We start from the raw sequence: 15,108 nt of genomic DNA, 5'->3' as shown, positions 1-15,108 counted from the left end.
CATCGATATTTCTTTCAAAGTTCTTATTTTGTTTTTCACACATTAACTTGTGTAGAGTGAACTATATAAAATGTTGGGAGAAATTAACCTAGCTGATTCTTGCAATAAATACACCTCAAACAAAATTTATTCGTGGACTCTTAAGATAGTGCTGTAAATCTCCAATTTACTGTGCTTGTGTGGATCCCCAGGGATCTTATAAACACCAGTTGAAAACCACTGGGTTAAATAGTCAACCAATTGACTAAAAAATAAAGATATGAAATAGAACCAGTGCTTGTGTTTCTTATTAGCATGATGACCCATCTGAGACGCAGTAACATTTTGAGCGTCTTTACTCATTTTATGCTTATTTAGCATTTAAATCGATCATATTTGGCCCAAATATTCTTGTTGTATGTTCAAACCAGCCAGATCTGGTTTCTTACACCTGCCCTACAATATCATTCTAAAAATAAAGTCACATTATTAAAATCTCGAAGCTACAAGATAATGCATAACTAATTTAAAACAATGTGAATGAATTATATCTTACAGAAAAATCCAAATACTAAATGGTTAACATCTTATAAAAAAAAAGACAAAATTCTTGCTTAATAGATTTGTGGAAGTGGAAAACTTTTATATTTATTACACAGTCATGGCTTACATGGATTTGCCATAAAACATTTGATAATACTTATACTGTTTTAAATTTACAACAGTCAGTTGGGAGAAAACTTTAGAACTTTGGACTGTTTAATTTTTAACTATCTTAGTTGAAATCCCACTAGGTTTCTGAAACTTATGTCATCCATTTATATTTTCACCTTTGAATATATTTACATTTATTTCTGTATAATCACAAATACTTTGGCTTATTTTTTCAGTGAGCCAAGCCGTGAGTCCAGTTCTGGTAAGTTGTTAAGCTCTTTCAGTTAGAGTCAGCATCTAATGTTATTGCAATGTCAATGCTTAATAAATGGTGTTTTGTGTCTGGCGAGATGATAAATGTAAATAATCATCATCATCATCATCGTTTAACGTCCGCTTTCCATGCTAGCATGGGTTGGACGATTTGACTGAGGACTGGTGAAACCGGATGGCAACACCAGGCTCCAGTCTAATTTGGCAGAGTTTCTACAGCTGGATGCCCTTCCTAACGCCAACCACTCAGAGAGTGTAGTGGGTGCTTTTACGTGTCACCCGCACGAAAACGGCCACGCTCGAAATGGTGTCTTTTATGTGCCACCCGCACAAGCCAGTCCAGGGGCACTGGCAACGATCTCGCTCGAAAATCCTACGGGAGCCAGTCAGGCGGTACTGGCAACGGCCACGCTCAAAATGGTGCATCTCATGTGCCACCCGCACAAGAACCAGTCCAGGGGCACTGGCAACGATCTTACTTGGCTTGCCGGGTCTTCTCATGCACAGCACATTTCCAAAGGTCTCGGTCAGTAGTCATCGCCTCGGTGAGGCCCAATGTACGAAGGTCTTGCCTCACCACCTCAGCCCAGGTCTTCCTGGGCCTACCTCTTCCACGGGTTCCCTCAACTGTTAGGGTGTGGCACTTTTTCACGCAGCTATCCTCATCCATTCTCACCACATGTCCATACCAGCGCAATCGTCTCTCTTGCACACCACAACTGATGCTTCTAATGTTCAGCTTTTCAAGCAAACTTAAAAATCTAGTTAGCCATAAGAAGCTCTTGATTTTATGCTGCAAAAAATATGTTACAGATAAAAATTGAATACATATGGTTGCTTCAGAAGATGGGTGGAAATGATTTTAAATTTCTGAGATGAAGTTGTAAGGATTATTATAAGTGTTCGAGCTTTCATTCCTTTAAGAGTCCAGAAAAATTATAATCATAGAAATAGATACTGTTATTTGCTGCTAAACAATGAGAACTGGACAAATTATAGAAATGTGATGGGGGTAGTATTAGTGCAACTTTAAAAAAAAAGAGAAAATGTTTTTTGGGTAAACCTTTTGAAATTATTGAATTATATCTCTATACAGATCCTCCCAAGGACAGACCTCGATTAAATTTGAAACCTAGATCAGTCACAGCAACTGAACCTGTACCTGAATCCTCATCATCCATTTTTGGTGGTGCTCGTCCTGTTGATACCAGTCAAAGAGAAAAGGAGATAGAGGCCCGAATCCGTCGTGAAGGGGATATTATAAAAGCCCGGAATGATGAGGAAAAAGAAAATAATTATTACAAGTATGTATCTATCTATCTATCTCTTTTCATGTGTGTTTAATGTCCAACTAAAATAACTGCTAGAGCCTGTTACTTCTACTGACCTTAGACATCACAAAATGTCTCTGTGGAATAATATGCTATTGAAAGTACACAAAGTTGAACAAGTATTAAATTTTGGGAGCTGTACTATTGTGTAGTGGAAAGACATGTTCTGTAAAGGATTGTGCCAATCTGTGGTATCCATAACAACTTGTGTGGTCTCCAATTGATACCAAATAAAGTTTTGTTTATGAAAAATCACAGCTGAAATCTCCAGCAAAACAAATATTGCCAGAAATGACGTTAACTGCATCCATCAATAGTTGGTATAAGAGTGCCAGTGGTTCAAGTATGAAGAATTTGGGAAGTGGAAATGGCTACTGTGTTTTAAACCTTTGTATGTGTGGTTTCTTTACCAAACAACTGTTCTTAAACGAAAGCTAAACTTTGAATCATGTCACAAAGAATGTGATCTTTATCTGATTAAGTTTCTCTATTTTGTCCTTCAGGTCAAATGATTACTCCAGCCAATATCCTGGCAAAGGAGAAAGAGATACTTCACGGCGAGATAAAAGGCAAAGTGGTGGAAGCACCTCTTCACAAGGAAGAGGTATAAAACCCAGTAAGTATTTCCATTTTTGCATATAAACTAGGATGCATTTTGCTGGAAAAACTTTGGTTTGTGACAGTAGAAATAAGCAAAAGGCATAAAATCGTGCTTTGTATTTTGTTTGAAGTTTTTTTGTAGTTTATCTTACTCTTATTTGAGAAGGTACTCAAGCAAATAGGTCAATAGCTGACTGCATTTCATTAGGTACAATTGTGTTAATAGTGAAATCTGAGCTATTCACTTTTTATTAGGTACCAGTATTTTTTTCCACTTGACTGTTGTAACTTTAAATTATTATATTTGTGTAAATTACATTAATATAGGATCGAGATATTACCTTTGAAGATAGACAAAAAATACAATAATTATTCATCTACTGTTGGAGCCTAAGTCATTATCAGTTTTATCACTTCTGATATATTTGCCATATTTTTTTCTATTGAAAACTCTTGGGTAACCAATTGGTATTTAAAGTGTTAATCTCAATTTTCCGTAGTAAAGTTGTTTTCTTCTGTAGTGAAAACTCTTGTCATTAACTGGGAGACAAATATAAGGAATAATTGTTGAAAAGATAAATCAGAGCTGCGAGAAAGTGGATGAAACAACACATGTTAGTATAACAGTTTCTGTGATATTTGTTGTGTTATGTAGGTTCTAAATTACTCTGGGGATCTTTTACCATTAATAGCATTGTTAGACTGAAATCCAAGCTAGGCTACTCTATCATATTGTTTACAACAGGATTGAAGTGTGGTGCACATGATGATTCCTATTAGTTCTTTGACAACATTGGTGGCAGAGCTCTGTAAAGTTTTTCAGTATCGATTATTTATCATGGTGACATTAGTTAAAGGAAGTTACCTGAAGGAATACTTTTTTTTATTTCCAAGAAACCTTAATGAAATTTTTAAATATCATGCTCAATGGTTCAGTAATGTGTAATTAACTTTAATCTTGACATAGTTTCTTAAAAGGGAATAATTGTTTTGTTTTTTATCAGCACAAAACCAACCAAGAACTAGATGTGATAGTAGAGACTCTAGTAATTCAGAACCAAATATAGATGAAAAAGAAGAAAAACAAGTGCCACTTTCTCCTAGAAAAGAAGATCCTCCAACCAAAATGGTGCCTGCTCCACCACCCAAAGAGAATATTTGGGAAAGACGGAAAACTGAACAGCAGTCAAATAAAGGATCGGAAAGTTCACGAAATCAGGTCGGTATTGCCCTTTCTCTCTCTCTCTCTCTCACTCTCTCTCTCTCTCTCTCTCTCTCTCTCTCTCTCTCTCTCTCTCTCTCTCTCTCTCTCTCTCTCTCTCTCTCTCTCTATATATATATATATATATATATATCTGTCTATCTATATCTCCATCTTTCTCTCAGTCATGCATACTCATAAATTTCTTACTGTTATTGTTTACAGAAACAGTATAACGATTCTTCAAAAAGAGGGGATGGAGTTGGTGAAAATGGTAAATATATATTTTTTTATTCCATCTTAGATTTCTCCTAACTTTCTGTTTACATGTTGTGTTTTAATTTACATTCCGTTACATTAAACTGTCATTAATTTTGAATTGTTTTGTTTAATATGTTCTACATTTTCATGAACTTCTATTTCTCACGGGTTATTATTTTTGTTTTAGAACTGAATGGCAAAGCGTATCCTAATGACAAACATGACCATCCCAGTAGAGGTGGTTCAGAAAAAAGGTGAGTCACTGTTATTAGATATTTAGTTATCAGTTGTTACAAACTTAATTTTGAACTGTCAACCTTAATAATAATGATCCTTTTTACTAAAGGCACAAGGCCTGAAATTTGGTGGGAGGGGAGTAGTTGGTTACATCAACCCCAGTGTTTCACTGATACTTAATTTATCGACCCCCAAATAGATGAAAGACAAAGTCTACCTTGGTGGAATTTGAACTCAGAACATAACAACAGGCAAAATACCATTGAGCATTTCGTCCAGTGTGTTAATGATTCTGCTATCTCACTGCCTTAATAATGATGATAATCCTTTCTACTATAGGCACAAGGCCTGAAATTGGGGAGGGGGTAGTGGATTACATCGACCCCAGTATTGAACTGGTACTTAATTTATCGACCCCAAAAGGATGAAAGGCAAAGTTGACCTTGGTGGGATTTTAAGTCAGAACGTAGCGACAAGTGAAATAACCGCTAAGCATTTCAAAAGACACCTGTTATTAAAACTGGCCTAGAGTCTATAAATAACTGAAACTAGAAAATTTTCTACCTGTTCAGTGTATGAATTGTGCATTAAGTTGAAATTGTTTTCTCAAAACAGGCGTCCTGTTCGAGAGAAACAGATCCCAAAATCATATGAGGAAATGCCTCAGCTTCAAGATAATGTGAAAAAGGTAAATATCTGTTCTTGATTTCTTTAAATTATGGTGAGCCTCCTCTGGACAAAAAGATTTTAAAAAATTCTTTTACAGTCTTACCAAAGCCATAAGTCTGAATAGTTGTCTGGAGCCTATTTTTGACACATATGCAAATAAATTAATTGTTCCATAGAAATTTTCAATCATTTAATGTCTGTTTTCCATGCTGGTATGATTTGACAGGAGCTGCCAAGCCAGAGGGGGCTGCACCAGCTAGACTCCAGTCATCTGTTTTGGCATGAATTCTATGGTTAGATGCCCTTCCTAATGCCAACCACTTTATCGTCATCATCATTTAACGTTCACTTTCCATGCTAGCATGGGTTGGATGGTTTGACTGAAAACTGGTAAGCCAGTGGGGCTACACCAGGTTATGATTTGGTGAGGTTTCTATGGCTGGGTGTTCTTCCTAATGCCAACCACTCTGAGAGTGTAGTTGGTGTTTTTTACATGCCAATGACCTGACACCAGCATTGGCCACGACTGCATTCTCACTTGGCTTGACAGGTCTACACAAGCACATTACATCACCAAAGGTCTTGGTCGCCTGTCATTGCCTCCATGAGGCCCAATGCTCGAACAGTGCCTTTTATGTGCCACAACTACGATTTCACTCAGTTTGACAGGTTTTCACAAGTACAGCATATCGCCCAATAATTGAAGGGTGCTTTTAACAGGCCAAGTTAGACAACACTGGCATTGGCCATGACTATGCTCTCACTTGGCTTGATGTCACTGCTTCCATGCAGTCCAACTCTCGAATGGTGCTTTCTCTAGATGCTTATTCGTGTGGTGCCAGCATGGGTGCTTTTCACTGTTCACTCAAGAATAAATGTCATTTTTCCTTTTATGCAATAGAAAAGTATTATGAGAAACAATATTGAAATAAAGCAACAAAAAGGAAGTTATATACAATATGGGAACTTACAATGAGTAATATTAAAGAAGCAAAAAATATTACCCTATATGCTACCTAGATAGATATATCATGGAGTACATGGGGTATTGAAAGTGTGTGGGTTAGTGGTTTGGGTCTTCAACTCATGACTGTAAGGTTGTGAGTTGGATTCCTGGTGACGTGTTATGTCCTTGAGCAAGACCTTTTGTGTTGCTCCTGTCCACTCAGCTGATAAAATTTGAGTTGCACCTGTAATTCAAAGGGTCAGCCTTGCCACACTGTGTCACGCTGAATCTCCCTCGAAACTACGTTAAGGGCACGCGTATCTGTGGAGTGCTCAGCCACTTGCATGTTACTTTCTCAAGCAGGCTATTCCGTCGATCAGATCCCAACTGGAACACTCGTGGTTGTAATCAATGGAGTGCCAGTCACATGATGCGTTATTGAAAATGTACACACATTTTCTTGCCAAGAATCACATGGAGCAGTTGGCTCATATTGCGTACCATGGTTTGAGCAATTTTTACAGGTTCCTTTGAAGAATAACATTTGATTAGTGGCCTTATTTTCAACACTGGATGCTAGCTAGCTCTGTTTTCTTATTAATACTATTAAATCATTTCCAATCCTTTATCTTGTATAATAGTTCAATTTTGACTTATTTCAATTGAAATAAGCTGTTTAGTGTGGTGATGGTGGTGGGGGATGTTTGCTGTTCTTTCTTGTCATGCTGTTGTTTGTTCTTATTTCAGGATTGGACTGATGCCAACAAATTCGACTATTTAAATACTGAGGATGAAGACTACCAGGATCACTCGTGAACAAGTTTTCAACTGCGAAAATTTAAAAGCCATATTTAGTTTCCTCGTTTCCCATTCAAAACATCCAAACGCTCTCCTTTTCTCTCTTACTTTAGTAGTTGCTCAACACTATTTCAAACTAGTGTTAAACTTCTTTTTTTTTTTCATTTTTTTTTTTTTTTCCATCAATGCAGGTCTGGCCAACATGATTTTAATAGGGGAAAAGCCAAATACAAATACAGAAAAAGAAAAACTCCTTTAGTAGCAAAAAAAAAAAAAAAAAAATGACAAACAAAAACTCCTGAGTTAACGCTTTTTTTTCTTTTCTTTTTTTTTTTTTTTTTTTTTTTGTATACTGTAAATTATTATTATTAATTCTGCATTTAACATCGCAGATGCTGTCTTCAGCTTTAAATTTCTTACTGACTTGATTTGGTGTTAACAGCTGTTGAGGCTCTGGATTATTTTAATTTTTGTTTCCTTATATCATTCCTCATATTGTTCGTCTTTTTAGCTCTGTCTGTCTCTTTCTCTATCTCTCCCCCCACTGCCCTCTCAGGAGTTATTTGGTTTATTATTTTGCCAAAAAAGGAATGCCTTCCAAAAAGTATTCAATGCAATGTCTGATCTAATCAGTTTATCTTTGGTTTGATATACATATATATATATATATATATATCTATGTATATATCTCAGTGTCTTTTTCTTTTTAATTTTGTTAAGGAGGTTAATCTCTTCAACTGTATATCTTCTTGCATGGCTAAACAGTTTGTGTGTGTGTGTATGTATGTATTTTTGTATATATATATATATATATACATACAAATGCACATGCATTTTCCTAGCATAGTGTATTAAGATTTATAGATATTTAATGTTTCCGTTTGTAAATGATTTTGATGGTACACTGACGTAGGCTTTGTCTCTTTGCTGCAACATTACATCAGATGTTGTTTGTTACATTAATACATGAAAGGCCTATAGTGTTTCAGTAACAGTGTATTTTGTGATGCTTCCATATCAGTGCATATGCACACAGACTGGATAAAAAAAAGTATGTGGTTCAGTTCATCACCCAGGTGTTTAGGCTCCATCATCACAATTGATTGGTCTGACGGCAATGGCTTCTTTATTTCTTAACCTTTCAGATATATCTACAATGATATTACTCGACTCCTTCAGTAAACTTTTGTTTTATTGTTTATTTAACACTTCATCCTTACTCCTACTTACTGTTGTGTCTGCCTGCAGGATAGCGGGTTGTGCTTTTATAGTTTGCTTTATAGGACACCACTGTCATGTCCCTTGGTTGGTCAGACTAGATAAGTACTTTCTAAAGTAAGTAAGTAGACAAACAGTGTAGCAAAAGGGACGAGGTTCTATGTAAATTGATGCCAGTTTGTCCTGTGGCTTTGGCACATAAACTTCCTGCAGTACCCCATCCTGGTTTAATACTGGTTTGTGTTCAAATGCGCAGAAATATATTTTCTAAAGAAATGTGTATCTAAAACTGTCAAGAAAAAAAATGCTAAGAAATTTAAGCCTTTTTTCCTTTGTCCTTTTTATGTTTATACCTTAGGCTCATTCATTCCTCTTCTCTCAAGTTCTTTTTTTCTCTCTCTCTCTCTCTCTTTCTGCCTATTCTTCCTTATCATCCCTATATCACTTGTTACATTTATTGCCCCCTTCCCCTCCCACCAGATTGAAAACTGTCAGTAAATACAAATGTGATTTCTGAAATTGGATTTAAAAATAAAAAATAAAATTATTAAAAAGAATACATTTAAACAATTTTTGAAATTATTTTAATGTGTAATATTTATTTATATTATCTAATTCTGATGAAGGAAACCAAATATGGAAACTTATTTCTTTCTGAAATATACATACACACACACACACACATCAAATCTGTTCTCTTCCATGAAAGCATGTCTGGTCATAGGGGAATGTTACCTTTCTGGAAACAGGAAGGGCATCTTAGCCATAGAAGATCCATCTCAGTAAATTCCATCCAACCCATGCAAGCATGGAAAAATAGACGTTAAAACAATTATATATATATATATATGTATGTGTAACTTTTTTTTTCTTCAGTCTCATTGATATTCTGGTTCTGTTTTTATTTTAAATTTAAAAAGAAAAAAAATTTTTTAACAGATATTAGCAGGAAAAACATCATTAGCTAATCCAAATATTTAATCTTCAATATAACAACAATGCTAATAAAATAATTTTCAATTAAATCTGGTATCTTAATAGGATTTTTTTTTTTTTTTTCTGTATTACCGATATATTAATTATTTATCAAGACCTTAAGGTTTTTAATGTTTTGTGTCTATATATATATTCATTTCATTTCCTTCTCTGACGCTATATAATGCACTTTCACCCTTTTGGGGTCGATAAATTAAGTACCAGTTGCGTACTGGGTCGATCTAATCGACTGGCCCCTCCCCAAAAATTTTGGGTGTTGTGCCTAGAGTAGAAAAGAATATATACTACACTTCCATAACTTAGGCTTTGAGCTAAAGCATATTAATACTGGTAGATTTGTCAGGTACTACCTCAAGACTCTCTCTTTTATTGATACTGTACTTGCAAAAACATTAACTTCTAACTGTTGTTAGTCCATCCATTTTCGCCATCGTGGGGATAGAGACCTGGTGCCTTCTCCAGAAGCAACCATCATTACACTTTCCAGTAGGTTCCTGAGCATAACAAAGTGAGACTGAATATTGTCCAGCCATTTTGTTGTTGGTCTACCCCTAGGCCTCCTGTTGGCTTGGCTTAAAGAATCTTTCGTGCAACATTCCCACATGAAAACCAGACCTGTAACTTCTCAGTGCAGAGAAGTAACGGTTGGACTTGAAGAGACTCTTCGATTTCTGAGCTATTCTGTCATTAAACAATATTTGATATATACGAGGGGGCGCTGAAAAGCTCCTGGTTTTAAGGGTGTCGCGAAAGGCCTGGTTGGTAAGGGGAGAGGCAGAACCTTCTGAGTTCTTTCAGGGTTTAGAAAAACTGAAGGAACGCTGCAATAAGTGTCTGAATATATGTGTGTGTAAAGTATATATATATATATATATACAAACACACGAGGGGTTGCTGAAAGTTCCTTTGCAGGGCTTAGAAAAACTGAAAGATCGCTGCAATAAGTGTGTGAATCGTAGAGGGGAATATGTTGAATAAAATCATAATTAACTGATCCTCCTGTATTTTCTTTTATTCAAAACCAAGAGTTTTTCAGTCTCTCATTCCCTCGTGTATCGTCAGACAATCTAGGGGTTCACAAAACGTATTAAGTGACCGACATGTTTTGTCTCCCTCCGCAGTTATGGCCCCATATTTTATCTGAAGAAATTTAGAATAGAAGAAACTGGGAAGCAAGCTTTTTACCACCCACCCACGCCAAAATTTCCTTATTTAAACATAACTGGGTTTTAGTTTTGTTTTGTTTTTTACTTTAATAAAATCTCAAAAGTAAATGAGGGACGTAGTGATGTGTTCTGCCAAAATGGAATTCCCAATTTCTTTGTTACAACAACACCTTCCAGATTATGTTGAATATATTCTTTTGTCAAAGCTACAGCGTGTGCTTTGAGGCCCGTTTGGTTGAATGGCCGCACAGGCTCCCCCGTTTATGTCTACGTGTGTGGAAGGGTCAATATGATAGATTAAAAACCTTTGAAAGTGTTATTCCATCAGGACCGAAGCCATAAAATACATCTATAATTTGTTTTCTCTACGAGTGAAACTTCATAACAAATTTTAATGTTCCAGCAATTTAACAGCCAAAACCCCTGAAAAATTCGTTGCTGAAATTTAAAACGTTTTTTAGCGTGCTCAAAAGTCAGTCATTTTTGTTTTGCTTTCTGGAATGATCGTCTGTGCTAAAATATAACAGCTGTGTGGCAATTTCGTAATTACATATTTTTATTTAATTCAATACTGTTGTTATCTCAAGTCGCGTAACGTGTAAAGCAGTATCATTTTTTAAAATCGTGCAAAATCCATGAGTGTACTGGTTTTAAAGTAACTTGCGGTGAAAAGCATGGCAAATAAGGAAAAAAATGCTAAGTGTTATTAGTGGATACGTCCACGGTTTCACTTGACATTCCGACCAGCTAAAGGTATTAAATGTAATAAGCTGAAACAAGAAGCTAAGCAGCTATATGCTTCTTGTGGCGAGTTTGAAAAGATAAAAACTAAATCTAATGTCGGTAACGTTTGGAAATTAGGCGTAGGAGTGGCTGTGTGGTAAGCAGCTTGCTTACCAAACACATGGTTCCGGGTTCAGTGGCACCTAGGGCAAGTGTCTTTTACTATAGCCACGGGCCGACCAAAGCCTTGTAAGTGGATTTGGTAGACGGAAACTGAAAGAAGCCTGTCGTATATATGTGTGTGTCTGTATTTGTCCCCCCAACATCGCTTGACAACCGATGCTGGTGTCTTTACGTCCCCGTAACTTAGCGGTTCGGCAAAGGTGACCGATAGAATAAGTACTAGGCTTCCAAAGAATAAGTCCTGGGGGTCGATTCGCTCGACTAAAGGCGGTGCTCCAGCATGGCCGCAGTCAAATGACTGAAACAAGTAAAAGAGTAAGAGTATAAGGAAATTAGCAAGTACTGAAATTTAAGCCACATTGAAATTTTCAGTACAAATGAAGGAAAAGATGAATATCGACCAAATGGTCCTTTTTTTTTTTTAATATAGATGAATGTAAGCTATTCTGAAACGTTTACCCTCTCAAAAGAGGGAAAGGCATCACAGTATAAAGCAGCAGAAGATCATCTTGCGTTGTGAAGAACAACAGCCACCGAAATTTAAGTCCTTGCTTGTTTATAATTCTGATACTCCCAACATCAGTGAAAGGCGTCTGGAAATCTAGTCAGATATCTAAAAAAAAAAAAAAGTTTAGATTACATACGAATTGTTAGTTGAATATTACCACGTCAGTCATTGTGAGAAGAATTTCAAAGCCGAGGCATTTTTATTTTTAGATAACGTTCCTAGTCATACTTCAAATTTTGATTCACTACAAACGTGCGTATCTGTTAAAATTGCCTTTACTTCACTAAATACATATCTACTCGTACAGCCTATAAATCGGGATTATTTCCGATTTCGAGGCATATTTTCTTGGAATTATAAAGATAACTTTATCATCAGTTCGTTATAAGAATTGCAAAATTACATTATGCAAACAAAAAATAGTAGTCATTCATGTTTTATTGGAGTTTGGGTGGCGGGGTGCAAATGTTAAGATAGAGGCTGAAACAGTCTCGAAGAGCAATAACGTTAGCTTTATACAAATGGGACAGGAAGTGGGATCTGAAGATAATACATCTGTGATTCAGGATTTGTGGTGTATTGATAACTAGAACCTCGCCCCTGAAGGTCGTAAGTTGTTTTGCAAGTTCTGATAGCGAAGAAGAGACACCTCAACCCGTTCTACTATTAGATGATGTTACTCTGCATAGGAGCGAGTGAGAATTGGCGAAGGAAAGGCATCTGGCTGTCATTAAAAGGGTGACAGTAATGTAGTACAGAATATACTTTCCAAATAAAATACAGTAACCAGACCGTTTTCATTCGGACACTAGGTATTGGACTACACCTCGTGTTTCTTTTGAGTACGATTTTGAAGAAGTTTATCTGTTATCTTTAGAATCTAGATGGTCGATCAACCATGCAAACTCACGTTCATTGGCTCGACGCTTCTGGGGTTTTATGCCTGTAGCATAATTTTAAAGTAGATCAGGGTTCGTATATGAATTGTGTGAGTTTCATAATCAATTCGGTGGTCAGAGAAACACTGAAAACTCTTGCCTTCATTTAATAAAGTCAGTTTAATACGGCGGGCATAAAGAATGTGGACCACACCTTTCGTTTTTGTTTTTTGTTTTTTGCAGAAACCCCCCCCCCCCCCATTTTCGAATACGGAGATTTTGATCCTGCAAAAAAAAAAACGGTATTTAAAAATTTTTATTTCCTCCAACCCCCAACTCCAAATTCTTCCAATTTTCACTTTTTTCTTAAAAATTGAAACTTTACATTTTTTTTTCTTTTCTTTTAGAATCATAATCTACGTATTTCGCAAAAAAATAAACTGAAAAAAGTGAAAATTGAAGAATTTGGGTGGGGTGGGGGAAAATTAAAATTTTTTAAATGCCATTTTTTTTTTTTTTTTTGCAGAATCAGAATCTGTGTACTCGAAAATGGGTCGAGGATTCTGTTTAAAAAAAAAAAAAAGACGAAAGCGGATGTGGTCCAGATTCTTTACGTCCGCCTTTAATACAGTATAAGACTGCAAGATGTGTTGTCCCGCTCCAAGTCAGCTCTGACTAAGCTGTTTTATGGCACAGAAATAGTCAAACAAATGACTAGGCGCAGTTCGCGTATTTTCCAGTTGTGTTTCGCTTCTACTTGAGGATAACACTACATTACCTTGCATTTCGTGGTGAATCGTATAAGATACAGTATTGCAGTACGATTCTTATGGTGGAAGCTGGACTTAATGCAGTGTATGTTGTAAGGTAGTATCTGTCTATAAAAAACTTGCTACTGTGGTAGATGTGCTGAATGAATTTGAATTTCATGTAGTATATATTTATTACAAGCAACTAAGCCCGGTTTTCACCCGGTCGGTTTAGATGGTGCGGCTGTAAAACCTGCTCTGTGTAAGCATTCGACTTGTTTGGGCACGCTTACGTTAAAAAACAATTTTAGAATGACCCTTTTCTGTCAAAACGCTAAAAGTAACTGACCAACCAAGATTCAACCAAATCAAAAAATAAACCCAAATATTAAGTGAACAAAGATGAACCATTCCACTTTCATTGCACGCGCACGCACACACAAACACACACATTCACATATCCCCTTTTACATACACATATTCGTTTTGTTGTTGGCACTCCGTCGCTTACGCCGTCGAGGGTTCCAGTTGATCCGATCAACGGAACAGCCTGCTCGTGAAATTAACGTGCAAGTGGCTGAGCACTCCACAGACACGTGTACCCTTAACGTAGTTCTCGGGGATATTCAGCGTGACACAGAGAGTGACAAGGCTGACCCTTTGAATTACAAGCACAACAGAAACAGGAAGAAGAGTGAGAGAAAGTTGTGGTGAAAGAGTACAGCAGGGTTCGCCATCACCCCCTGCCGGAGCCTCGTGGAGCTTTAGGTGTTTTCTCTCAATAAACACTCACAACGCCGGGTCTGGGAATCGAAACTGCGAGTCCGCTGCCCTAACCACTGGGCCATTGCGCCTCCACATACACATATTCACACAGAGTTGAAATGCTCGCCCCTTCCTTATTCATCTATCACCCCTTCCTTTCTCATTCATAAAAACAAGAGTATTATTATAGTAGATTATTTCGGCAACCATGGATGCTATGGAAAAAGAATACAAAGCCAAGCAACACCACCGGATCATTCTACACATCTGTGTAATTTTTCGCGCAATTCCACCAGGCCGTTTGACCGTGCATCCCAAGACAAGAAAGAATCGCCCATGTCAAATTTATATGTATAGATTATATATACATACACTTACAGTAGGAGTTGGACGTAATGCTGAACGATACCTATATAAAACATGATAAAAAAGAATGGAGAATTCTACATCTTCAAGATTTGTTATTACAGTATACTTATTATATTCACGTTTCTTATTTCTTTACTACCCACAAGGGGCTACACACAGAAGAGACAAACAAGGACAGACAAACGGATTAAGTCGATTACATCGACCCAGTGCGTAACTGGTATTTAATTTATCGACTCCGAAAGGATGAAAGGCAAAGTCAACCTCGGCAGAATTTGAACTCAGAACGTAACGGCCGACGAAATACCTATTTCGTTATCGCCCACAAGGGGCTAAACATAGAGGGAACAAACAAGAACAGACGAACGGATTAAGTCGATTACATCGACTCCAGTGCGTAACTGGTACTTAATTTATCGACCCCGAAAGGATGAAAGGCAAAGTCGACCTCGGCGGAATTTGAACTCAGAACGTAACGGCAAACGAAATACTGCTAAGCATTTCGCCCAGTGTGCTAACGTTTCTGCCACCTCGCCGCCTTTTTACATTCACTTTTCTGCTGCATAAATGTCCTGTCTCATCCAGGTTAGAGCTATCCATGCGA

At 36.9% G+C, this 15,108-nt stretch overlaps 1 protein-coding gene across 2 annotated transcripts in view; it reads left to right on the top strand.

The window, feature by feature from the left end:
• LOC106869481 (eukaryotic translation initiation factor 4B) overlaps positions 1-8,737 on the top strand; it is a 33,145-nt gene extending 24,408 nt beyond the window's left edge. Inside the window, exons 9-16 of one of the 2 annotated variants that reach the window (XM_014915238.3) lie at positions 870-895; positions 2,003-2,210; positions 2,741-2,853; positions 3,842-4,056; positions 4,264-4,312; positions 4,487-4,553; positions 5,152-5,224; positions 6,899-8,737. In XM_014915238.3, coding sequence (XP_014770724.2) covers positions 870-895; positions 2,003-2,210; positions 2,741-2,853; positions 3,842-4,056; positions 4,264-4,312; positions 4,487-4,553; positions 5,152-5,224; positions 6,899-6,967 — 820 coding nt within the window. In that variant the 3' untranslated portion in view covers positions 6,968-8,737. The remainder of the gene's footprint in view (positions 1-869; positions 896-2,002; positions 2,211-2,740; positions 2,854-3,841; positions 4,057-4,263; positions 4,313-4,486; positions 4,554-5,151; positions 5,225-6,898) is intronic. The other variant, XM_052968646.2, reaches the window with a different exon arrangement.
• The last annotated feature ends 6,371 nt before the right edge of the window (positions 8,738-15,108 follow it).

This window comes from Octopus bimaculoides, chromosome 6 (genome assembly GCF_046866305.1).
Source record: "Octopus bimaculoides isolate indiv1 chromosome 6, ASM4686630v1, whole genome shotgun sequence".
Classification (NCBI taxonomy): domain Eukaryota; kingdom Metazoa; phylum Mollusca; class Cephalopoda; order Octopoda; family Octopodidae; genus Octopus; species Octopus bimaculoides.
Note: the sequence above shows the minus strand (reverse complement) of the source record. Positions and strands in the feature narration are given on the sequence as shown.